Source organism: Martes martes (assembly GCF_963455335.1).
Source record: "Martes martes genome assembly, chromosome: 15".
NCBI lineage: Eukaryota > Metazoa > Chordata > Mammalia > Carnivora > Mustelidae > Martes > Martes martes.
This window is the reverse complement of record NC_137903.1, coordinates 67,009,024-67,035,080: the sequence shown is the minus strand read 5'-3', so window position 1 is coordinate 67,035,080 and position 26,057 is coordinate 67,009,024. Positions and strand designations below refer to the sequence as shown.

At 35.7% G+C, this 26,057-nt stretch overlaps 1 protein-coding gene across 3 annotated transcripts in view; it reads right to left on the bottom strand.

Annotated features, from left to right (window-relative positions):
• The window catches only part of KIFAP3 (kinesin associated protein 3), a 178,687-nt gene that overhangs the window by 130,838 nt on the left and 21,792 nt on the right, over nt 1-26,057 (bottom strand). For all 3 annotated transcript variants that reach the window (XM_080823969.1, XM_080823971.1, XM_080823970.1), the window contains exons 6-8: nt 14,817-14,916; nt 13,625-13,749; nt 11,512-11,610 (exon numbers count right to left, since the gene is read on the bottom strand). In XM_080823969.1, coding sequence (XP_080680095.1) covers nt 11,512-11,610; nt 13,625-13,749; nt 14,817-14,916 — 324 coding nt within the window. The remainder of the gene's footprint in view (nt 1-11,511; nt 11,611-13,624; nt 13,750-14,816; nt 14,917-26,057) is intronic.

Sequence of the window (26,057 nt, the reverse complement as noted above, 5' to 3'; positions counted from 1 at the left end):
AAAGTGCTGAATGGGAAAAATCTGCAGCTAAGGATACTCTACCCAGAAAGGCTATCATTCAGAATAGAAGGAGAGATAAAGGGTTTCCCAGACAAATAAAATCTAAAGGAGTTCATGTCTACTAAACCAGCCCTGCAAGAAATACTAAAAGGGCCACTTTGAGTGTAAAGGAGAGACCAAAAGTGACAAAGACAAGAAAGGATCAGATGAAATCTCCAAAAACAATGAAAAAACAAATAAAATGACAATAAATACATGTATCGTAATTACTTTGAATGTAGATAGAATAAAGGCTCCAATCAAAATGCATTGGGTGTCAGAACTGAGATATCTCTATGCTTCCTATAAGAAACTCATTTTAGACCTACAGATCGAAAGGGAGGAAATGGAGAAAAATTTATCATACAAATGGATATCAAAGAAAGCTAGAGTAGCAATATTTGTATTAGACAAATTAGACTTTAAAACAAAGACTGTAACAAGAGGTAGATAATGCACTATATCATAATAAAGGGGACAATCCAACAAGATCTAACAACTGTAAATATTTATGCACCCAACAAGGGAGCACCAAAATACATAAAACAATAAAAAATATAAAGGAACTGATTGATAACACAGTAATAATAGGAGATTTTAATATACCACTTACATCAATGGACATATCATCTAAACAGAAAATCAATAAGGAAACAATGGCTTTGAATGACACACTGGACTAGATGGATTTAACAGATATATTCAGAACACTCTACACTAAAACAGCAGAATACATATTCTTTTCAAGGGCACATGGGGCATTCTCCAGAACAGATCACATTTTAGATCAGAAATCAGATCTCAACAAATACAAAAAGACTAAGATCATACCAGACACCTTTCTGACCACAACATTATGAAATTAGAAATCAACTACAAGAGAAAAATTGGAAAGACCCCAAATACATGGAGGTTAAACAACATGGTACTAAACAATGAATGGGCCAACCAGGAAATCAAAGAAGAAATTAAAAAAACAAAAAACAAAAAACATGGAAACAAATGAAAATGAAAAACAATGATCCAAAACCACTGGGATGCAGCAAAAGTGGTTATAAGAGGGAAATACATAGCCATACATGCCTACCCTAAGAAGCAGGAAAATCTCAAATAAACCACTGAACCTTACACCTAAGGGAGACAGAAAAAGAACAACAAATGAAGTCTAAAGCCAGCAGCAGAAGAAAATAATAAAGATTGGAGAAGAAATAAATGATATAAAAACAAAAAAACAAACAATAGAACATATGAATGAAACCAGGAACTGGTTCTTCAAAAATATTAATAAAATTGATAAACCTCTAGCCAGACTTATCAAAAAGAAGAGAGAAAGGACCTGAATAAATAAAATCACAAATGAGAGAGGAGAAGTAACAACTAATATCACAGAAATACAAACAATTATAAGAGAATATTATAAAAAACTATAAGCCAACAAACTGGACAACCTGGAAGAAATGGATACATTCCTAGAAACATACAAACTACCAAAACTGAAATAGGAAAATATAGAAAACTTGAACAGACCCATAACCACCAAAAAACCTGAATCAGTAATCAAAAAACTCCTAACTCCAAGGCCAGATGGCAAAGTCTACCAAATATTTAATGAAGAGTAAATACCTACTCTTCTCAAACTATTCCAAAAAGTAGAAAAAGAAAACTTCCAAATTCATTCTATGAGGTCAGAATTACCGAATACCAAAACCTTACCCTAAGGCCAAAACCTGATAAAGACTCCACTAAAATAGAATTACAGGCCAATGTTCTGTATTGATAAACATGGATGCAAAGATTCTCAATAAAATGCTAGCAAACTGAATCCAACAATACATTTAAAAAATCACTCATGACAATCAGGTGGGATTTATTCTTGAGTTGCAAGGGTGGTTCAGTATTTGCAAATCAGTCAACATAATACACTACATTAATAAAAGAAAGGACAAGAACCAGATGTTCCTTTTTATAGATGCAGAAAAAGCATTTGACAAAGTACAACATCCATTCATGATAAAAACCCACAACAAAGCAGGTTTAGAGCAAACATACTTCAACTTAATAAAGGCCATCTATGAAAAACCCAAAGCTAAGATCATCCTCAATGGGAAAAAACTGAGAGCATCTCCTCTACGGTCAGACAAGACAGGGATGCCCACTCTCACCACTGTTATTTAACACAGTACCGGAAGTCCTGGCCACAGCAGTCAGACAACACAAAGAAATAAAATGCACCCAAAATGGCAAGGAAGAAGTACAACTTACACTATTTGCAGATGACATGATACTCTACATAGAAAACCCAAAAGACTACACCCAAACTGCCAAAACACAAATTCAGTAAAGTCACAGGATACAAAATCAATGTACAGAAATCTGTTGTTATTTCCATACATCAATAATGAACCAGCAGAAAGAGAAATTAAGAAATCAATCCCATTTATAATTTCACCAAAGGGACACCTGGGTGGCTCGGTCTGTTAAGCATCTGCCTTTGGCTCAGATCGTGATCCCAGGGTCCTAAGATGGAGTCCCACATTGGGCTCCCTGCTCTGCGGGGACCTGCTTCTCCCTCTGCCTGCTTTGCCTGTTCTGCCTGCAGCTCTCCATACTTCTACTCTCTCTCTGACAAATAAATATAAGATAAAATAAAATAAAATAAAATTTCACCAAAAACCATAGATACCTAGGAATAAACCTATCCAAAGGGTGGAAGACCTATACTCTGAAAACTATAAAACACTGATGAAAGAAACTGAAAATGACACAAAGAAATGAAAAGAAATTTCACGTTCACAAATTGGAAGAACAAACACTTTTTTTTTTATTTTTTATTTTTTATTTTTTTAAAAATTTTATTTATTTATTTGTCAGAGAGAGTGAGCACAGGCAGACAGAGAGGCAGGCAGAGGCAGAGGGAGAAGCAGGCTCCCCGCTGAGCAAGGAACCTGATGCAGGACTCGATCCCAGGACCCTGGGATCATGACCCGAGCCGAAGGCAGCCACTTAACCAACTGAGCCACCCAGGTGTCCCACTTTTTTTTTTTTTTAAAGATTTTATTTATTTTTGAGAGAGAGAGAGAGAGAGAGAGAGAGGAGGAGGAAGGCAGGAGCAGGGAGAGGGTCAGAGAGAGAAGCAGATACCCAATGAGCAGGAAGCCTGATGTGGGAATCTGATCCCAGGACCCTGGGATCATGACCCGAGCCGAAGGCAGATGGTTAGCAGACTGAGCAACCCAGGTGCCCAGAACAAACATTGCTAAAATGTTTATAATGCCCAAAGCTATCTACACACTTAATGCAATCTCTATCAAAATACCAACAGCACTGGGGCACCTGGGTGGCTCAGTGGGTTAAGCCTCTGCCTTCAGTTCAGGTCATGATCTCAGGGTCCTGGGATCGAGCCCCACGTCGGGCTCTCTGCTCAGCAGGGAGCCTGCTTCCCCCTCTCTCTCTGCCTGCCTCTCTGCCTCCTTGTGATCTCTCTCACTCTGTCAAATAAATAAATAAATCTTTAAAAAAAAATACCAACAGCATTTTTCACACAGCTAAAACAATCTTACAATTTGTATAAAACAATAAAAGACTCTGAATAACCAAAGCAACCTTGAGAAGGAAAAGCAAAGCTGGGGGCATCACAATTCTGGACTTAAAGTTATACTACAATGCTGTAGGGATCAAAACAGTATGGTATTAGCACAAAAATAGACTCATATATCAATAGAACAGAATAGAAAACCCAGAAATGAACCCACAACTATATGTTCAATTAATCTTGGACAAAACAGGAAAGACTATCCAACGGGAAAAAGACAGTATCTTTAACAAATGGTGCTGGGAAAACTAGACAGCAACATGCAAAAGAATGTTTTGTTTGTTTTTTGTTTTTTAAACCACTTTGTTACACCCTACACAAAAATAAATTAAAAATGGATTAAAGATCTAAATGTGAGAAGAAACTATAAAACTATAAAACTATAAAAATCCTAGAGGAGAACAAGACACTGACCATAACAACTTCCTTCTAGATATGTCTCCTGAGGCAAGGGAAATAAAACCAAAAATAAACTAGTGGGACTTATCAAAATAAAAAGCTTCTGCACAGTGAAGTAAACAATCAATAAAATTAAAAGGCAACCTCTGGAATGGGAAAAGATACTTGCAAATGACATTATCTGACAAAGGGTTAGTTTCCAAAGTATACAAAGAACTTCTACAACTCAATACACAGAAAACAATAACAATCCAATTAAAAAGTGGGCAGAAGACATGAAGAGACATTTTTTAAAAGAAGACATAGAGATGGCAAACAGATACATGAAAAGATGCTCAGCATCACTCATCATCAGGAAAATTTAAATCAAAACTACAATGAGATATCACACCACACCTGTCAGAATGGCTAAAATCAAAATCACAAGAAGCAACAGGTTTTGGCAAGGATGTGGAGAAAGGGGAACCCTCTTCTTGTACTACTGGTGGGAATGCAGCCATTCTGGAAAATAGTATGGAGGTTCTGTAAAAAGTTAAAAATAAGCTGCCCTATGATCCAGCAACTGCACTACCCAATGAATAAAAAAAAAATTAATTCAAAGGGATATATGCACCCTGATATTTACACCTGCATTATCTCAATAGCCAAATTACAGAAACAGCCCAAGTGTCCGTCAACTGATGGATAAGGAAAATGTGGAATGTACGTACACACACACACACACACACACACACACACACACACACGCTGGAATATTACTTAGCCATCAAAAAGAATGAAATCTTGCCATTGCAACAACATGGATGGAGCCAGAGAGTTTAATGCTATGCAAAAGAAGTTAGAAAGATGAATACCATATGATTTCATGCATGAAAAATTTAAGAAACAAAACAAATAAGCAAAGGGAAGAGAGAGAGAGAGAGATGAACCAAGAAACAGACTCTTAAATAAAGAGAACAAACTGATGGTTACCAGAGTGGAGGTAAATGGGGGGATGGGTTAAATAGGTGATAAGGATTAAGGAGTACACTTTGTGTCATGAGTACCAGGAGAATATGGAACTGTGGAATCACTATATTGTACACCTGACACTAATATTATGCTGTATGGTAACTGGAATTTGAATGAGAAGTGTTTTCTCTAACAGTAATGGGATTACATTACTGAGAAACCCCCAAATATTCAGAAATAAAATAACTCCTTTCTAAATAAACTATGGGACAAAGAAGAAATAAAAGATGAATTGAAAGATGTTTTGAACAGAATAAAAATGAAAATAAAAACAGGATATATCATGGAAAACCCAAAAGATTCCACTCCAAAACTGCTAGAACTCATACAGGAATTCAGTAAAGTGTCAGGATATAAAGTCAATGCACAGAAATCAGCTGCATTTCTATACACCAACAGCAAGACAGAAGAAAGAGAAATTAAGGAGTTGATCTCATTTACAATTACACCCAAAACCGTAAGAAACCTAGGAATAAACCTAACCAAACAGGCAAAGAATCTGTACTCAGAAAACTATAAAGTACTCATGAAAGAAATTGAGGAAGACACAAAAAAATGGAAAAACGTTCCATGCTCATTGATTGGAAATATCTATGTGGAAATGTCTATGCTACCTGAAGCAATCTACACATTTAATGCAATCCCTATAAAAATACCATCAACTATTTTCAAAGAAATGGAACAAATAATCCTAAAAATTATATGGAACCAGAAAAGTCCCCGAAGAGTCAGAGAAATGTTGAACAAGAAAGCCAAAGTTGGTGGTATCACAATTCCAGACAATTCAAGCTCTATTACAAAGCTGTCATTATCAAGATAGTATGGGACTGGCACAAAAACAGACAAATAGATCAATGGAACAGAATAGAGAGCACAGAAATAGACCCTCAACTCTATGGTCAACTAATCTTCAACAAAGCAGGAAAAAATGTCTAGTGGAAAAAAGTCTCTTCAAAAAGTGGTGTTGGGAAAATTGGACAGCCATGTGCAGAAGAATGAAACTGGACCATTTCCTTATACCACACACAAAAAAAGAGACTCAAATGGATGAAAGACCTCAGTGTGAGAAAGGAATCCATCAAAATCCTTGAGGAGAACACAGGGAGCAAACTCTTCGACCTCAGCCACAGCAACTTCTTCCTAGGAACATCACCAAAGGCAAGGGAAGCAAGGGCAAAAATGAACTATTGGGACTTCATCAAGATCAAAAGCTTTTGCACAGCAAAGCAAACAGTTAACAAAACCAAAAGACAACTGACAGAATGGGAGAAGATGTTCACAAACGACATATCAGATAAAGGGCTAGTATCCAAAATCTATAAAGAACTTATAAAACTCAACACCCAAAGAACAAATAATCCAATCAAGAAATGGGCAGAGGACATGAACAGACATTTCTGCAAGGAAGATATCCAGATGGCCAACAGACACATGAAAAACTGCTCAACATTACTCGGCATCAAGGAAATACAAATCAAAACCACAATGAGTTACCACCTCACACCAGTCAGAATGGCTAAAATTAACAAGTCAGGAAATGACAGACGCTGGTGAGGATGCAGAGAAAGGGGAACCCTCCTACACTGTCAGTGGGAATGCGAGCTGGTGCAGCCACTCTGGAAAACAGTATGGAGGTTCCTCAAAGAGTTGAAAATAGAACTACCCTATGACCCAGCAATTGCACTACTGGGTATTTACCCTAAAGATACAAATTTTAGTGGTCCGAAGGGGCAAATGCACCTGAATGTCTATAGCAGCAATGTCCACAATAGCCAAACTATGGATAGAACCTAGATGTCCATCAACAGATGAATGGATAAAGAAGAGGTGGTATATATATACAATGGAATACTATGCAGCCATCAAAAGAAATGAAATCTTGCCATTTGCAATGACATGGATGGAACTAGAGGGTTTTATGCTGAGGGAAATAAATCAATCAGACAAAACAATTATCATATGATCTATGTGATATGAAGAATTTCAGAGGCAGGGTGTGGGGTTTGGGGGGTAGGGAAGGAAAAAATGAAACAAGATGGGATCAGGAGAGAGACAAACCATAAGAGACTCTTAATCTCAGGAAACAAACTGAGAGTTGCTGGGGGGTGGGAGGGGTAAGAATAGGGTGGCTGGGTGATGGACACGGGGAAGGGCATGTGCTATGGTGAGTGCTGTGAAATGTGTAAGCCTGATGATTCACAGACCTGTACCCCTGGGACAAATAATACATTACATGTTAAAAATAATAATAATAAAATAAAATAAATTAATAAAAAATAAAAAATTGACCTTGAAACTAACAAAAACCAAACACAACATACCAAAACTTGAAGTACGCAGCAAAAGCAGTATGAAGAGGGATGTGTATAGCCATAAATACTAACATGAAGAAAAAGAAAAATCTCAAACAACCTAACTTTACACCTGAAAGAACCAGAAAAAGAACAAATGAAGCCCGAAGTAGTTGAATGAAGGAAATCACAAAGATCAAAGCAGAAATAAATGAATTAGAGAAGAGAAAAACAACAGAAAAGATTCAGCAAAACTAAGAGTTGGGGTTTTTAAAAAGATAAAGTTAACAAACTTTTAATGGACTTACAAAGGAAAAAAGAAAAAGTATTGAAATGAAATTACAAATGAAAAAGGAGACATTACAATGAATACAACAGAAATACAAAGGATCTTAAAAGACTAAGATAAATAATTACAAGCCAAGTGGATATCCTAGAAAAAAGAATGAATTTCTAGATACATACAACCTATCAAGACTGAATCATGAAGAAAATCTGAATAGACCAATAATGAGTCAGCAGACTGAATCAATAAGCACAAACCTTGCAAAAAGAAAAGCCTAGGGCCAGATGGCTTCACAGATTACTCCTACCAAACATTTAAAGAAGAATTAATGCCAATTCTTCTCAAACTCTTCCAAAAAGTTGAAGAGTTACCCTGATACACAAAGCTAGATAAGGACACTATAAGGAAAAACATAGAACAAAAAACTACAGACCAGGATTGTTGATGAACAGAGATATAAAAAAATTCTCAATAAAATACTTGCAAATTGAATGCATAGCACATTAAAAGTACCACATAGAACAACCAAGAAGGATTTATCCCTGGGATGCACAGATGGTTCAGCATACACAAATAAAAAATTATGATACATCACATTAATAGAATAAAAGACAAAAATCATATGATCTTCTCAATAGATGCAGAAAAAGCATTTGACAAAATTCAACATCCTTTCATATTAAACTCCTAGGGACAGAAAGTTTAAGTTAAATTGAAAATCCTACTACGAACATCATACTCAACAGTGAAAAACTGAAAGCTTTTACTCTAAGATTAGCAGCAAGGCAAGAAATGCTCACTCTGGACACCTTTATTCAATATAATACTGGAAGAACTAGCCAGAGAATTTAGACAAGAAAAGGAAATAAAGGCATACAAAATTGGAAAGGAAGACATGAAAATGTCTCCATTTACTGAAGACATAATCTTATATCCTTAAGACTACTAAAACACTATAAGAATATGGACCACATCTTCCTTATCCATATTCAGAATAAATGAATTCAGTAAAGTTTCATGATAAAAAAATCAATACAAAATATCAGTTGTACTCCTCCCATGCACTAACAACTATAAAAGGAAATAAAACAATATTTATTATAGCATCAAAACCAATAATATGCCTAGGAATAAATTTCACCAAAGAAGTGGAGGATCTATACACTGAAAACTGTTAAGACACTAATGAAAGAACTCTGAAGACACAAATAAATGTAAAGATATCCTGGGCTCAAGGATGGGATGAGTTATTATCATTAAAATGTCCATACTACCCAAAGACATCTATAGAGCCATGTCCTCTCTCAAAATTCCAAGGTCAAAAAAAAATTCCAATGTCAATTTTTCACAGAATTCTAATTTTTCACAGAAATAGAAAAAAAATACAAAAATTCACATGAAACAAAAAATGACTCAAAACAGCCAAAGCAACCTTGAAGAAGTATAAAGATGAGGCCTTATACTTTGTTTTTAAAATATATTACAAAGCTATGGTAATCGAACAGTATGGTGTTCGCATAAAAATAGACATAATAGAACAATGAAACAACTAAGAGCTCAAAATAAACCCACATATAAAGGTCAACTAATATTTGACAAGAGAGCCAAGGATACTCAACAGGGGAAAGGAGTTTCTTTAAAAAAAAAAAAAAAAAAAAGGCAGGAGGGTGCTGGGAGAACTGAATACCCACATACAAAAAAAATGAAATTGGACCCCTAATACCACTCACAAAAATGAACTGGACTTACAAAGGAAAAAAGAAAAAGGACTGAAATAAAATAATCCTTAGAATTAAGGACTTGAGAATGTAAAATTCCTAGAAGAAAATAGAGGAAATAAGTTCCTTGACATCAATTTTGGCAATGATTTTTTTGGAAATGACACCAAAAGCACAACCAACAAAAGCAGTTATCAATAAGTGAGACTACATCAAATTAAAAAAGCTTTTGTACAGCAAAAGAGACAATCAACAAAATGAAAAGGCAACCTACAGAATGGGAGAAAATATCTGTAAATCATGTATCTGATGTGGGGTTAATACCTAAAAGGTGTAAGAAACTCAAACTCAATAGCAAAAAAAAAAAAAAAAAAAAAAGCAAAAAAAAATCTGATTTAAAAATGGACAAAGGATCTGAATAGACATTTTCCCCAAAGAAGACGTACAAATCACCAATAGGTAAATACAAAGGTGCTCAACATCACTAATCATCAGGGAATTGCAAATCAATACCACAGTGACAGATCACCTCATACCTCATAAAGCAGAATGGCTATTATTAAAAAGATTAGAGATAAATGCTGGCAAGGATGTGGAGTAAAAAGAATGTAAATTGGTAGGAAATTTAAACTGCACTCTTGGTAGGAATGTAAACTGGTGTAGCCACTATGGAAAGGAGTATGGAGGTTTCTCAAAAATTTAAAAATAAAACTACCACATGATCCGGCAGCACCATGTCTGGGTAAAAGGAAATGAAATGATGATCTCAAGGAGATATCTGCATTCCTATGTTCAGTGAGGCATTATTCACAATAAACAAGACATGAAGCAGCCTAACTGTCCATTGATGGATGAACAGATAAAGATGTGGTATACACACACACACACACACACACACACCCTGAAATATTATTCATTTAAAAAAAAGGAGGATATTCTGCCATTTGTGACAACACAGATGGACCTTGAGGGAATTATTTTAAGTGAAATCACACAGAGGAAGACAAATATTGTTATTCTCACTTAATATGTGGGATCTGAAAATACCGTACTCCTAAAAACGGAGTAGACTGATGCTGGATTGTGGGGGAAAGGGGAAGACGTTGGTCAACAGGTACAAACCTCCAGTCATAAAACGAGTATGTTCCAGGGATCTAATGTAAACCACGGTAACTACAGTTAACAAAACTGTACTATATATTTGAATGTTGCTATGAGAATAGATACTAAAATTTCTCACCATAACAACAACATGGTAATTATGTGAGGTGAAGGACATTTTAACTAACCTTACTGTGGTAAACATTTCTGCAATATACGTGTGCACCAGATCATCACAGTGTGTCTTCACCTAACACAGTGTTATATGTCAGTTACACCTCAACAAAACTAGAAAAAAATCAATAGTCAACTACAGAGCAGGAGTCGAAGGCACACTTAAAATCCCCACATTATTCTCACTAATGTTCGTAAGACTTTGCATCTGCTACAATGATTGTGAAACCATACTACTGAATTGTTGAGCTCTCAATAAACCTCAGGAAGAAGAAACAAACTTTTATTAACCAAGAGAAGTATTTTGAAAAATTTTTTAACTATTTCTAGGAAAACAACAAATTAAATAAGTTATTAGTACTATTAGAACTAATATTAGTTAATATTAGTGTTCAAGGGATCAGATCGTCATTATTGAAACGGACAAACACTGGATTAAAAAATCCTTTCTGAGGGGTGCCTGGGTAGCTCAGTCATTAAGCGTCTGCCTTCGGCTCAGGTCATGATCCCAACGTCTTGGGATCAAGCCTCGCATCAGGCTCCCTGCTCAGCGGGAAGCCTGTTTCTCCCTCTCCCACTCCCCTGCTTGTGTTCCTTCTCTGGCTGTGTATCTCTCTGTTAAATAAATAAATAAAATCTTTAAAAACAATCCTTTCTGAGTAAATAAATTATAAGTATATACACATTCAAAAGCCGATTAGGGCCTTTTTGTGGAGAAATAGCAGAATGAAACTTAAAACATTATTACACAAGCTAAAGACAAAAGAATTTACAGCATATTAAAATTTAGAGACTTTTCAATTATTCTGATACTAGTTTTACTGATCTGAAAAAAAAACTGAACAAAATTAATGTACTGTAAGCACTTTGTTGTGTCTCTCATTGCTTAGGAAATCATACCTCGTAAGAGTTGTTCCTGTTTTACCACAAGCCCCTGGTATTTTTTAAAGGTTTTTTCATAATCTTTTCTCAAGGTTTGGTTTTCAGGGTCTTCATCAAGTAAGCAAATTAAGTTAAGGATCATCCATACTCACTGAAGCAAAGAAAACCTACTGAAAAATACTATGAAGAATAGTACTATTATATTTTATGTGCAGTATTATCTACCTATTTTCTCTAACTAATCATTTAAAACTCAAATATTCATCTTTGCACAGTAACTGTTAGAACTTCTTAACCAAGGGCTCAAAGATATGCTTGGAGACCTTGGGTGAACACGTTTGGGTTGTTATCAAATACCTGAATCCCCAGAAATTTTATGCAAATATCTTACAAATGCATACAAGTCTCTTTAAAACATATTAACAAGTGGATCCATGGACCAAAAGGATTACTGCATTAGAGAATGTTTTAGTTAATAAGAATACTAAATTCCACCTCAGACATATGCCCAGAATATTCAAAGAATGTTGATTAGATCTAAAGCTCTTTCGTACCCTCTTAAAGACTTGATAGCAAAAGACAAATATTCCGAAGTTAGAGGTCAACAAAAATTTTAAATTACATCTTATGGCCCCAAATAATCCCCTGGACACCTGTAAAAATAATCAATTATTTCAGTGTGACTTCAGGTTCCCTAAGCACTTAAAAACTTCCTCCTTGTTGACTGCTGCTTGTGTCAAAACACAAGAAATCTCCTGCAATTCAATATGTCTTATAATCCACGATATGTCATAATTTAATTGAAGCATTTTTTTCCATTCTTAGTGATTCATGAATAATGATGCCTCTTACAATCAATGGTAGCTGATACTTGTAGGAATACGATATGTCCTGAAATATCAGTTCCTGTCACCAAACAATCACAAAATATAAATTAATGATTGCTAAAAGTTCCATTAGTAGTCTTCTCCATACCCCACCTATTTAATGAATTTTGGGTATATTTAGGAGACTTGTGACTCCAGAAATGATCTAAAGTCTCCAGGATTATTGAACTGTCCACAGAGTTGAATTCAACACCAATATAGAATGTCCAAAGTTCACAGCACAAATAGGAAATTTCTATACCTGGAAAGATCCTAACTAAGAAAGGTCAAAGCTGTGTGAGTGTTAGGGTACACTTTTAGAGGATGAGGATTCCACGATGGAGAGGCAAGAAACATATGATACTCTGCACAACAGGAATACTATTTTTACTTTTTAAAAGAGATTAACAAATATGGGGTTCAAAGGAAAATTACCAGTATGGTTGCTGAATAAGCCTCATGAAAAAGCAAGGGCCTTCGATCTAGAAAAATTAAACTGTAAAGCAATATGATGAATATATTCAAATACAAGAAATGTGATGTTTAAGAGACTCCCCTTAAGTCTATATTGCTTTAGCATGCAAGATCAGATTCAAGGGACAGAAGTTATTGGCAAGTAGATTTTACTACACTAAAGCAAATAACATTAGTAATAAATAGGATATCAAACCACAGAATGAACTAAATCGATAAGCAGTGACATTGTCAAAGAAGAGAGTAAATAACCAATTTGTAAGGGAAGCTGCAGAAAAGATTCCTGTATTGAAGGATAGATTAAAATAGATCATTTTTAAAGATTCTTTTCCTTGGTTCCATCATTCTGCAGGCCTCTTAAATGTACATGTATTAAGAATTTTTGCACTTACTTATTAGCAAAATAGAATTTAGAACTCTGTTCACCAAATTCATACCCATTCCAATCAAAGTCACCTTATGACATAGACAGAACTACATAAACAACAGTAGTGAGCCAGACTTCAGCTAACCAAAGGACCTTAGGGGACATAATGATATAGCCACTTAGACACTCACCAGTTCAATTACCTAGGACCACTATTATCTGCTCCTTCTATCTTATCAACTAATCAAGGAGATAAAAAACATACGTCAAACTATATTCATTCTGATAGTCTCACTCTTCATCTTAACCTTCAACACTCTTGTTTTTCCAAATAATGTAAATGGCAAGAAAACCCCCAAACTATCCCACCCATCCAAAGCTCACAGCAACAATACTGGGGTGAAATGCCACTCTAAAAGGATATCAGCCTTCTTCTTCTTAGAGAGTTCTTCTTGCCACAGCTCATGTCTTTTTAATTCATGATCAATGATATTCATACAGAGAGCTCCAATTTTATAGTGAGTGATAAGTCCATGAAACTGAGAAAAGCTTTAAAGAAGAGATTTTAGTTATGTATTTGAAGCAATGTTTTTTTACATTCAGGAAAGTTATTTTGGATAAACACTTGAACATTGGTACAATTAATGTAGAACATAAATGTGATATATATATTTCGATAAATGAATATATCCATGGTATACTATGAAGACCTGAAATTATAAGATTACTTTATATATATATTACCCTTACCTGAAATAAAATTATTTTTAAGTTAGAAGTGAAACAAAATGCACTTTTTGTAGTCAACCACCATTTTAACTATGCAGATACTCTCAAAGTTTCAGACTGCTGTAAAATAAAACTAATAATGCAACAATACTAATATTAAATAAAATAGATTACCAGAGAGTAAGCCAGTAAAATATTAGTAATCAGGTTTTTACATATGTTTCCTACACAATTCATTCATACATGTATTTATTCAATAAATACCTATCTGTTAATGCTGGCACATTTTTAGAATAGAGGCAATTCTCTGGAGATTGGCTAGAAACTTTTCACAATGTCTCAATAAACATCTTTCTAGAGAATATATGTATATAAATAGCATATATGGATACATAGCAGTTATATATACATGTACACATACATATATATACATACACAAATATATATACACACATATACATACATATAACTGGCACTTACTCTGGGTCATGCTTTACTCTAAAAATTATCCAAAAATAGTATTACTATTACTATCCAGTTTACAGATGAAGAAATTGAGGCACAGAATTATGTAATCAAGAACACACAGGCAGTAAACAGCAGTACTTGGATTCAAATTCAGTCTATTTCCAGAGTCCATACTCTTAAATTCTAAACCAATTTACTATCCTATTCTGTGTGTATCCATGTACATGCATGGGTCAGTATAGACTGAATGAAGGACAACAATGGAGAGGACAGAGAAAGGGAAACAGAGTAAGAGTTCAGAGGCAGGGCATGGGCAGACACACAGGAAGACTGAGCAAACCCATAATCCACAATCCAAACCACTGACAGAGTGAAACACAGATAGACTTCTACTTTTATTTCCTTATTTTCATACTTACCTGGAAAAGCAAAAAAAGATGTAAATTATATTTGTAGCTAACTCAACACTTTGTTTCCAGTCTTCTCTTAGGACTCTTGCTAATGCACCAAGGGCAGTTTCTAAAGAAAAAAGGAACATGCAAAAATGATCAATCACCTTGCCTGTGGTATAAAGGGTGATTGGTTTTAAATGTCTACTTATTAATAAATAACAAAGCTAAGATAGAACTAGGACAAAAATGGAGGATGCTTCTTCCCAACACAGAAAGCTGTTTTTAAAACTGAAATACAACTTTTACTTAGAAACCCATATCTATGATTTAGATAAAGTATCATAATAAGGACATCATGGGTGACAAAATAACAAAAAGACCATTTCTTTCTTGTTTGTATTTCCATTTATAATCTTGCTACTGCAGTGACATTTTTTGTTTGTTTTTTTTACATCTGATTTAATGTGTTTGTTCAGAAGGAAAAAACTAGAATGAGCCTAAAAGAAAAAATGAGCAATTTAGCAGGCTAACACGAGCTCCACTGAAGCAAATTAATAATCAGCTAAAGCTTATACACACAAAAATAAATCTATTTTAGTATTATGTTAAATTAATGCCAACAGACGTAAATAAAACAAATCTTTTCCACAAAATTAGCTTCAGGGTAGAATAAACATCTCTGCTAGATTTTTATCTTTATAAGGGGAAAAACTTAATGAACTGATTAATGAGAATTACCATATACTAAGTAAACATAAAGCAATGAGACCAGTTTCAAATTAGAATTGTTATATGGCTTACCAAATCTTAAAATATTAAAGCATTAAAGGAAATATCTGTGTGTTATACAGAGATCATAATTCAACTTTCTATAATGGGCACTCAGAATCTACTGTACTTCATGGACTGAGTTATTGGTATTTGTTATGGTAATGAAAGTGTTCAACTTATTTGTGCTCTGTGGCCATTCAGATTATGAAACAAGTATCATTAATCTACTTTGTGAGGCATTTTTCAAACTAGAAAACATCCTATAATTTCATAATGTTATTTATATTCACAATGCAGAGTATACCATATGATCTGAACAAAACTTCTGGAGTGAAGTAAATAGGTAGGCAATATATATTAACATGTAAAGGCTCCACAAAGTTTTACTTAATAAAGAATCTAGTTAACTCTATTTATCCAGTATTACTATTTCACCACTATAATCCAGGGGAAACAGTATTAGAATATACAGTTGGCCCTTGAACACACTGGCTTGAACTGTGTGGACCCATTTACATAGGGATTTTTTAAAATAAATATGCATTTTATATTATGATTGAAAAGTAAGGTAGAAGTTGCCAGATGACTAGAAGGGAAGGCAAAGGAGAGATGCAGTGAAGCCTGAAATAGGAGGGCTCTTGTGTGCTCCTGGCACTCCTCACCCTACTCACTGTCACTGAGGTCTTGAACTGAGAGATGCAAAGAAACCAGCTCTGGGGAGAGATTCTCACCGCGGTGGTGGGGCAGGGCCAGTCACGGGCCAAAATTGGCTAAGGACCACAGAATAACCTGCCTTTCCCTTACACACTGCCCCCCACTCCTCCCCAGGGTAACAGGTCCAGAACACTGGAGCCAAGAGCACCAAGTGGGAACAGAGCATGTAGAATGGGCAGCAGGGGGTGCTGTCCACGGTGCTGAAAGCTCTCCAAAGTGGGGAGCTAATACATCCAGGGAACTGGCAGTTCACCACTTGATAGCATCTCCTATAAGCAGAAACTGCATTAGAACTTCATAAAGGGGGTCTGATGGAGCAAGCAATCTAGAGAGACAGGTAAAGGTGTTCTGCCTTCCCTTTAATTATAATTAAAATTCCATTATAATTTTTAGAGCATAAGATAAAGTAATCTCAAAAATCTCAAAATAATATATTAAAAAATGTACAAGACCAGTAATACCTATTTTTAAAAAATCAATAAATTGGAACACTTCTACCTATTCTAAAACTCTATTCAAAATACAAAACAAAATATCACATGCACATTATCAAATAGATCAATAGAAAAGAAAAGAAAGCATTAAAACGTACCTATGAAAGTATCAGAACAGTACATGGCACAGAATAAGCTTTCAAAAAGTATCTATTGCATAACAGAATGCCAGGCATTTAACAGAAAAGGCATTTCAAATCTTTGGAGGAAGAAGGAGTTATTCACTAAGTAGGTTGGAATAACTGGTCATTGAACATTCAAAAAACTTATACCTCTACCTCACTTTCAACAAAAATGAATTCCAGAACCAAACATTTCTGAAACAACCAACGTAAAGACCTCTAAAAATCCACTCCTCCACAAGTGAATTAAAACACTGGTAAAAAGTGCCATTAACTTTTTTTAGAACCCTGGAAATTAACTACATTTTGCAAGTTAAATATGGCTGAACCTTAGTAAGAGCAGTAAAAATTCTGTTTCAACTTGCCCTAATTCTATCCCCTCTGTGTAACTTTGTGGAAGCCTTGAAAACCAACAGCACTGCAATTTTAATATCTGTGAAAAAGAGCACCATAGCAGCAACTGGAAGAGGCAGAACAATTTGGCACTCCTGAAAACCCCTACTCCAGTGAGCTGTCACTATGTGACCTATCTGGATATTTGCTGGAAAGCTCCATTCTCAGGGTTTGCATTTATTCCACCTGACTCAGAAATTGCTTTGTACAGGTTTATACCCAGGGCATTTGTGGAAAACCACTGATGGCAACATTGTAACTGCATGTTGTAGCCTTGCCAGTTGGGGTTAACAAGAGTCTGACCAAAACACCTTAAAAGGAAAAACCCGAGGAATGAGATATTCACAAGGTCTTTGTTTTTTTGTTGTTGTTGTTTTGTTTTTTTATTTCTTTTCAGCATAACAGAATTCATTGTTTTTGCACCAAACCCAGTGCTCCATGCAATACGTGCGCTCCTTAATACCCACCACCTGGCTCCCCCAACCTCCCACCCTCCCACCCCTTCAAAACCCTCAGATTGTTTTTCACAAGTTCTTTGAAAAGCCCCAATAAATTCCTGGGAAACTAGAAGGCCATATACATGTGCAGGAATGTGCTGATACCTGGGAAAGACCTAAGAAAGACCTACTCTCCCATCTCTTGCCAACCCTGAGGCAATGGACAAGCAGGAATTAAACACTAAGGCCTCGGGAGTTCGTGGCAGGCTCCATCAGTACAGCATGAGACTCTTGATCTCAGGGTCATGAGTTCGAGCCCCACCCTGGGTGTAGATATCAACTAAATAAGTAAAAAAAAAAGTTTTAAAAAAAGTAAAGGCTAAAGTCTTGTAAACTATCTGCTTAAATACTGAAGACATGCTCCAACAGACACATAGACACAGCCCCTCAGTAGAGGTTGGGACACTTAGGGCCAGGCATTTAAAAAAACCTCTATCCAGGGGTTCCTGGGTGGCCCAGTGGGTTAAAGCCTCTGCCTGTGGCTCAGGTCATGATCCCAGGGTCCTGGGATTGAGCCCCACATCGGGCTCTCTGCTCCACAGGGAGCCTGCTTCCTCCTCTCTCTCTGCCTGCCTCTCTGCCTACTTGTGATCTCTGTCTGTCAAATGAATAAATATCTAAAAAATAAATAAATAAATAAAAACCTCTATCCAATCATTAGTTAACACTAAACTAACTGAGCTAGAAAGCTCCAGTGACAGCACAAAGAATACAGACTTTTCAGAATTAACCCAAGAAACTCATTAAACCAACAGTAAATATAACAAGCTCTAGAGGGAGTGCCCCAAAGTATTTCAACAACAATAAAAACTAAAAGACATGTGAGAAAACAGGATGCTATGTCCTGTACTCAGTAAACACTGGAGTCAATAGGAATTGTCCATGAGGAAGCTTGGATGTTGCATTTATGAGACAGACTTTAAACTAGCTATTGTAAATATATTCAATGAACTAAAGAAGACTATCGAAAGATTTAAAGAAAAGTATGGGAAGGTAGGAGAATGATGTTTCATCAAACAAATAATATCAATAAGGAGATACAAATCACAAAATATGAACCAAATGAAAATTCTGGAGTTATAAAGTACAACATCTGAAATGAAAAGTTTGTCAGAAGGTCTTAACAGCAGATGTGAACTAGAAAAAGAAAGAATTGACAAATTAAAAGGCAGGCCAATTAAGATTATCCAGTCTAAGAAACTGAAAGAAAAAATAATGAAAAATAAATAGAGCCTCAAAGACATATAGGGCACCAAACAATCATACTAACATGGAGTCCCAAAAGGAAAGGAGAGAGAGAAAGGAGCTAAATGAATATTTAACAAAATAATGCTCAAAATTTCCCAAGATTGATGAAAAACATGAATCTGCAGATCCAAGGAGTTTCATGAACTCCAAGCAAGACAAACTAAAAAAACCTAAACACATCATCATCATCACACTGGTAAAAGCCAAAGGCAAAGAAAATGTTGAAAGCAGCAAGAAGAAAGCAGCTCAATAGTTACACAGGATCCTTAATAAGATTAACAGCCAATTTCATATCAGAAACCGTGGCGACATGAAACCAATGGGGTGGTATAGTCAAAGTACTAAAAGAAAAAGACAGTCAAACAAGAATTCCACATCCAGCAAAACTACCATTCAAACACCAAGGAAAAATTAAGTCATTCCTATTCCTAGGTAAACAAAAATTTAAATAATTTGCTGATATTAAACCTTCCCTATGAGAAATACTAAAGGGAATCCTTCAGGCTTAAATGAAAAAATACCAGAGAAGAACTTAAATCCACACAAAGTAATAAAGAGCACTGGTAAAGAAAACTATATAAATAAAAAGGCAGTATAAACATATTTCTGATTGTACTCTTCTATCTGATTAAAAAACTCATACATTAATAATTATATTACTGTGCTGATAGGCAAATAATGCGTAATGATGTACCTTGTATTACTATAATAGTACAAAGGAGTGGAGAGGGAATACAGGTATATTGGAGCAAAGTTTTTACATACTATTCAAGTTAAATTACTACTAATTTGAACTAGATTATTTTAATTTAAGATGGTAACTGTAATTCTAGGGCAAACACTCAGAAGAGAATTCAGGAAAACATAATAAAAGAACAGCAAAAGGATTAAAATGATATACTAAAAAATACCCATTTTACATGAAAGAAGGCAGTAATAAGGGGTTATAGAGACAAAAATGATAAAAGATACAGAAAACAAATACAAAGTATTAAATAACAAGTTCACTTTATGAATAATTACATTAATGGTAAACAGAGAAAACACTCTAATCAAAAGGGAGAGACTGGCAGAATAAAAAAAAACCTTAATCCAACTATATACTTTCTACAATACAAACATTTTAGATTCAAAGGCACAAATAGGGTGAAAGTAAACAGATGGAAAAATATATGATATAAAAAAAGAGACAACAAATTGAGAGAAACTATTTCTAAGCACATAAAAGAAAAAGGATATATACGATATAAATTTATATACTAAATTATTTATGTAAAAAGGATATATTTATAGAAATAGAAATATGAATATATGTATAGTCACACACACACACAACACACACACGAATACTTTAGACAGGAATACAGACTTCACAGGGTAGAAATTCCAAAAGTCTAGTGACATGAGGAAAAAAGCAAATTTCATTAGAAATCAGGCAAATGCAACTTAAAACAAAGAGAATTTGTTCATTACCATAACACAATGTAAAAAAATTTAAAGTTTGATTACTTTCACATTCTACTGGTCTGGGGACAGAGCAGCACAACCATTTTGGAAGGCAGTTTGGCAAAATACCTTAAAACATTATGACCTGTATTTCTGTATGACCTCTGTTTCTGTGTACACACCTTAAAGAACCCCTTGCTTGTGATGAAACCAGGGAGGAAGACAAACCATAAGAGACTCTTACTCTTGGGAAACAAACTGAGGATTGCTGCAGGGGATGGGGGTGGGAAAATGGGGTAACTGGGTGATAGACACTGGGGAGGGTATGTGTTGTAATGAGCACTGGGTATTGTATAAGACTAATGAATCACAGACCTGTATCTCTGAAACAAGTAATATACTACATGTTAATTAATTGAAAAAAATAAACTCAATAAATTAAATAGGCTATGGGATTCATGGAATTGACTCGGAAGAAAAATAAACACAAAATCTGTGGTTCAGACATAAAAACAAACAAAAAATCCTACTTTCTTATTCTTTTAGCCCCAGCTTCTGTTCAGTTTAAATGCAATAGGATTCTGGTCCCTGCTACAGGAACACAAGTGTCAGTAAATATCCTGGATCCATGCTTTATTTTTCTTTAAAGATTTTATTTATTTATAAATATAAATATATAAATATAAATATAAATATATTTATATATTTATATATATACAAATATATATAAATATAATAATATATATAAATATATATAATATATAAATATAATAAATATAAATATAAAGATTTTATTTATTTATTTGACAGAGAGAAAGAGAGAGCTATCACAAGTAGGCAGAGAGGCAGGCAGAGGAAGAGGGGAAAGCAGGCTCCCCGCTGAGCAGAGAGCCCCATGTGGGGCTCACTCCCTGGCCCCGGAGATCATGACCTGAGTTGAAGGCAGAGGCTTTAAACCACCGAGCCACCCAGGCACCCCGGATCCGTGCTTTAAATAGATGGCTTTATGTCTGAAAGAAGAAGGAGGAGGAGAAGAAGTAGGAGGAGGAGGAAGTGGAAGAGGAGGAGGAGGAGAAGAAGAAGAAGAAGAAGAAGGAAAAGAAAGAGAAGCAGGATAAGGAGAGGATGAGGAAGAAGAGATGTACAAAGATGTTCACTGAAGCAATATTTCCACAGAAAAATTTGGAAACAATATAAAACAATATAAATGTTTCCATATAGCTAAATGGCTAAATGGGATGGCTTCATAAAAAGCAATAATCAAACATAGTTTAAAAACTAATTAGATTACAGGGCACCTGGGTGGCTCAGGCGGTTAAGGGTCTGCTTCTGGCTCAGGTCATGATCCTAGAGTCCTGGGATTGAGTCCCACATCAGGGTCCCTGCTCAGTGGGGAGCTTGCTTCTCCCTCTCCTCTCTGCTTGTGCTCTCTCTTGCTATTTCTCTCTCTCAAATAAATAAATAAAATCTTTCTAAAAAGTTATTATATTATATATATATATCCATCTGCATGTAATCTCAAAACATTACTATAAGAGAAAAAATTAACAAAAAGTAGTATGATATTATTAATATAAATTTTTACAAAATACTATATAAAAAATTCATATATATATGTATATATATGTGTGTGGTGTGTGTGTGTGTGTGTGTGTGTATATATATATATATATATATATATATATATATATAAAAGCATATATGAAAAAGATCTAGAAGAATGAACACACTCCAAACTCAGATTATAGAGTAATGGTCAACAGGGGTTCATGTGTAATATTCTAATTCTTTTTAAAAAATATATGAGTTGGGACCAGACGGACATCACAGATATATTCAGAACATTCCATCCCAAATCAACAGAATATACATTCTTCTCTAGTGCACATGGAACATTCTCCAGAATAGATCACATCCTGGGTCACAAATCAGGTCTCAACCAGTACCAAAAGACTGGGATCATTCCCTACATATTTGCAGACCACAATGCTCTGAAGCTAGAACTCAGTCACAAGGGGAAATTTGGAAAGAACCCAAATACATGGAGGCTAAAGAGCATCCTACTGAAGAATGAATGGGTCAACCAGGAAATTAAAGAAGAATTGAAAAAATTCATGGAAACAAATTACAATGAAAACATAACTGTTCAAAATCTGTGGGACATAGCAAAGGCAGTCCTGAGAGGAAAATATCTAGCCATACAAGCCTTTCTCAAGAAACAAGAAAGGTCTCAAATACACAACCTAACCCTACATCTAAAGGAGCTGGAGAAAGAACAGCAAAGAAAGCCTAAACCCAGCAGGAGAAGAGAAATAATAAAGATCAGAGCAGAAATCAATGAAACAGAAACCAAAAGAACAGTAGAACAAATCAATGAAACTAGGAGCTGGTTCTTTGAAAGAATTAATAAGATTGATAAACCCCTGGCCAGACTTATCAAAAAGAAAATAGAAAGGACCCAAATAAATAAAATCATGAATGAAAGAGGAGAGATCACAACCAACACCAAAGAAATACTAACAATTATAAGGACATATTATGAGCAACTGTACGCCAGCAAATTTGACAATCTGGAAGAAATGGATGCATTCCTAGAGATGTATAAACTACCACAACTGAACCTGTAAGAAATAGAAAACCTGAACAGACCCATAACCAGTAAGGAGATTGAAGCAGCCATCAAAAATCTCCCAACAGGGCACCTGGGTGGCTCAGTTGGTTAAGCAACTGCCTTCGGCTCAGGTCATGATCCTGGAATCTCGGGATCGAGTCCCGCATCGGGCTCCCAGCTCCATGGGTAGCCCGCTTCTCCCTTTAACCTTCTCACCTCTCATGCTCTCTCTCACTCTCTTTCTCTCTCAAATAAATAAATGCAATCTTTTAAAAAAAAAAAAAAATCTCCCAACAAACAAAAGCCCGGGGCCGGATCGCTTCCCAGGGGAATTCTACCAAGCATTTAAAGAAGAATTAATTCCTATTCTCATGAAACTGTTCCCAAAAAATAGAAATGGAAGGAAAACTTCCAAACTCATTTTATGAGGCCAGCATTACACTGGTCCCCAAACCAGACAAAGATCCCATCAAAAAAGAGAATTACAGACCAATATCCTCGATCAACACAAATGCGAAAATTCTCACTGAAATACTAGCCAATAGGATCCAACAATACATTAAAAGGATTATTTACCACGACCAAGTGGGATTTATTCCAGGGCTGCAAGGTTGGTTCAACATCTGCAAATCAATCAATGTGATACAATACATTAATAAAAGAAAGAACAAGAACCATATGATACTCTCAATAGATGTTGAAAAAGCATTTGACAAAGTACTGCATCCCTTCCTGATCAAAACTCTTCAAAGTGTAGGGACAGAGGGTACATACCTCAATATCATCAAAGCCATCTATGAAAAACCCACAGCGAATATCATTCTCAATGGAGAAAAACTGACAGCTTTTCCCCTAAGGTCAGGAACACAGCAGGGATGTCCACTATCACTACTGCTATTCAGCATAGTATTAGATGTCCTAGCCTCAGCAATCAGACAACAAAAAGAAATGGAAGGCATCCAAATTGGCAAAAAAGTCAAACTATCACTCTTTACAGATGATATGATACTTTATGTGGAAAACCCAAAAGACTCCACTTCAAATCTGCTAGAACTTGTACAGGAATTCAGTAAAGTGTCAGGATATAAAATCAATGCACAGAAATCAGCTGCATTTCTCTACACCAACAGCAAGACAGAAGAAAGAGAAATTAAGGAGTCAATCCCATCTACAACTGTACCCAAAACCATAAGACACCTAGGAAAAAACCTAACCAAACAGGCAAAGAATCTGTACTCAGAAAACGATAAAGTACTCATGAAAGAAATTGAGGAAGACACAAAGAAATGGAAAAATGTTCCATGCTCATGGATTGGAAGATCCATTGGAAGATACTGTGGAAATGTCTATGCTACCTAAAGCAATCTACACGTTTAATGCAATCCCTATGAAAATACCATCAATTATTTTCAAAGAAATGGAACAAATAATCCTAAAATTTATACGGAACCAGAAAAGACCTCAAATAGCCAGAGGAATGTTGAAAAAGAAAGCCAAAGTTGGTGGCATCACAATTCCAGAGAATTCAAGCTCTATTACAAAGCTGTCATGATCAAGACAGTATGGTACTGGCACAAAAACAGACACACAGATCAATGGAACAGAACAGAGAGCCCAGAAATGGACCCTCAACTCTACGGTCAACTAATCTTTGACAAGGCAGAAAAAAATGTCCAATGGAAAAAAGACAGTCTCTTCAACAAATGGTGTTGGGAAAATTGGACAGCCACATGCAAAAAAATGAAACTGGGCCATTTCCTTACACCACACACAAAAATAGACTCCAAATGGATGAAAGACCTCAATGTGAGAAAGGAATCCATCAAAATCCTTGAGGAGAACATAGGCAGCAACCTCTTCGACCTCAGCCGCAGCAACTTCTTCCTAGAAACTTTGCCAAAGGCAAGGGAAGCAAGGGCAAAAATGAACTATTGGGACTTCATCAAGATCAAAAGCTTTTGCACAGCAAAGAAAACAGTCAACAAAACCAAAAGACAACTGACAGAATGGGAGAAGATGTTTGCAAATGACTTATCAGATAAAGGGCTAGTATCCAAAATCTATAAAGAACTTAGCAAACTCAACACCCAAAGAACAAATAATCCAATCAAGAAATGGGCAGAGGACATGAAAAGACATTTCTGCAAAGAAGACATCCAGATGGCCAACAGACACATGAAAAAGTGCTCCACATCACTCGGCATCAGGGAAATACAAATCAAAACCACAATGAGATATCACCTCACACCAGTCAGAATGGCTAAAATTAACAAGTCAGGAAATAACAGATGCTGGCGAGGATGCGGAGAAAGGGGAACCCTCCTACACTGTTGGTGGGAATGCAAACTGGTACAGTCACTCTGGAAATCAGCAGGGAGGTTCCTGAAAAAGTTCAAAACAGAGTTACCCTACGACCCAGCAATCACACTACTGGGTATTTTCCCTGAAGATACAAATGTAGTGATCCGAAGGGGCATGTGCACCTGAATGTTTACGGCAGCAATGTCCACAATAGCCAAACTATGGAAAGAACCTAGATGTCCATCAACAGATGAATGGATAAAGATGTGGTATATATATACAATGGAATACTATGCAGCCTCCAAGAGAAATGAAATCTTGCCATTTGCGACAACGTGGATGGAACTAGAGGGTATTATGCTGAGCAAAATATGTCAATCAGAGAAAGACAATTATCATATGATCTCCCTCATATGAGGAATTTGAGAGGCAAAGTGGGGGGTTTAGGGGTAGGGAAGGAAAAAATGAAACAAGATGGGATCGAGAGGGAGACAAACCATAAGAGACTCTTAATCTCACAAAACAAACTAAAGGTTGGTGGGGGGAGGGGGGCATGGAGAGGGTGGTTGGGTGATGGATATTGGTGAGGATAAGTGCTATGGTGAGTGCTGTGAAGTGTGTAAACCTGGCAGTTCACAGCCCTGTACCCCTGGGGCTAATAATACATTAAA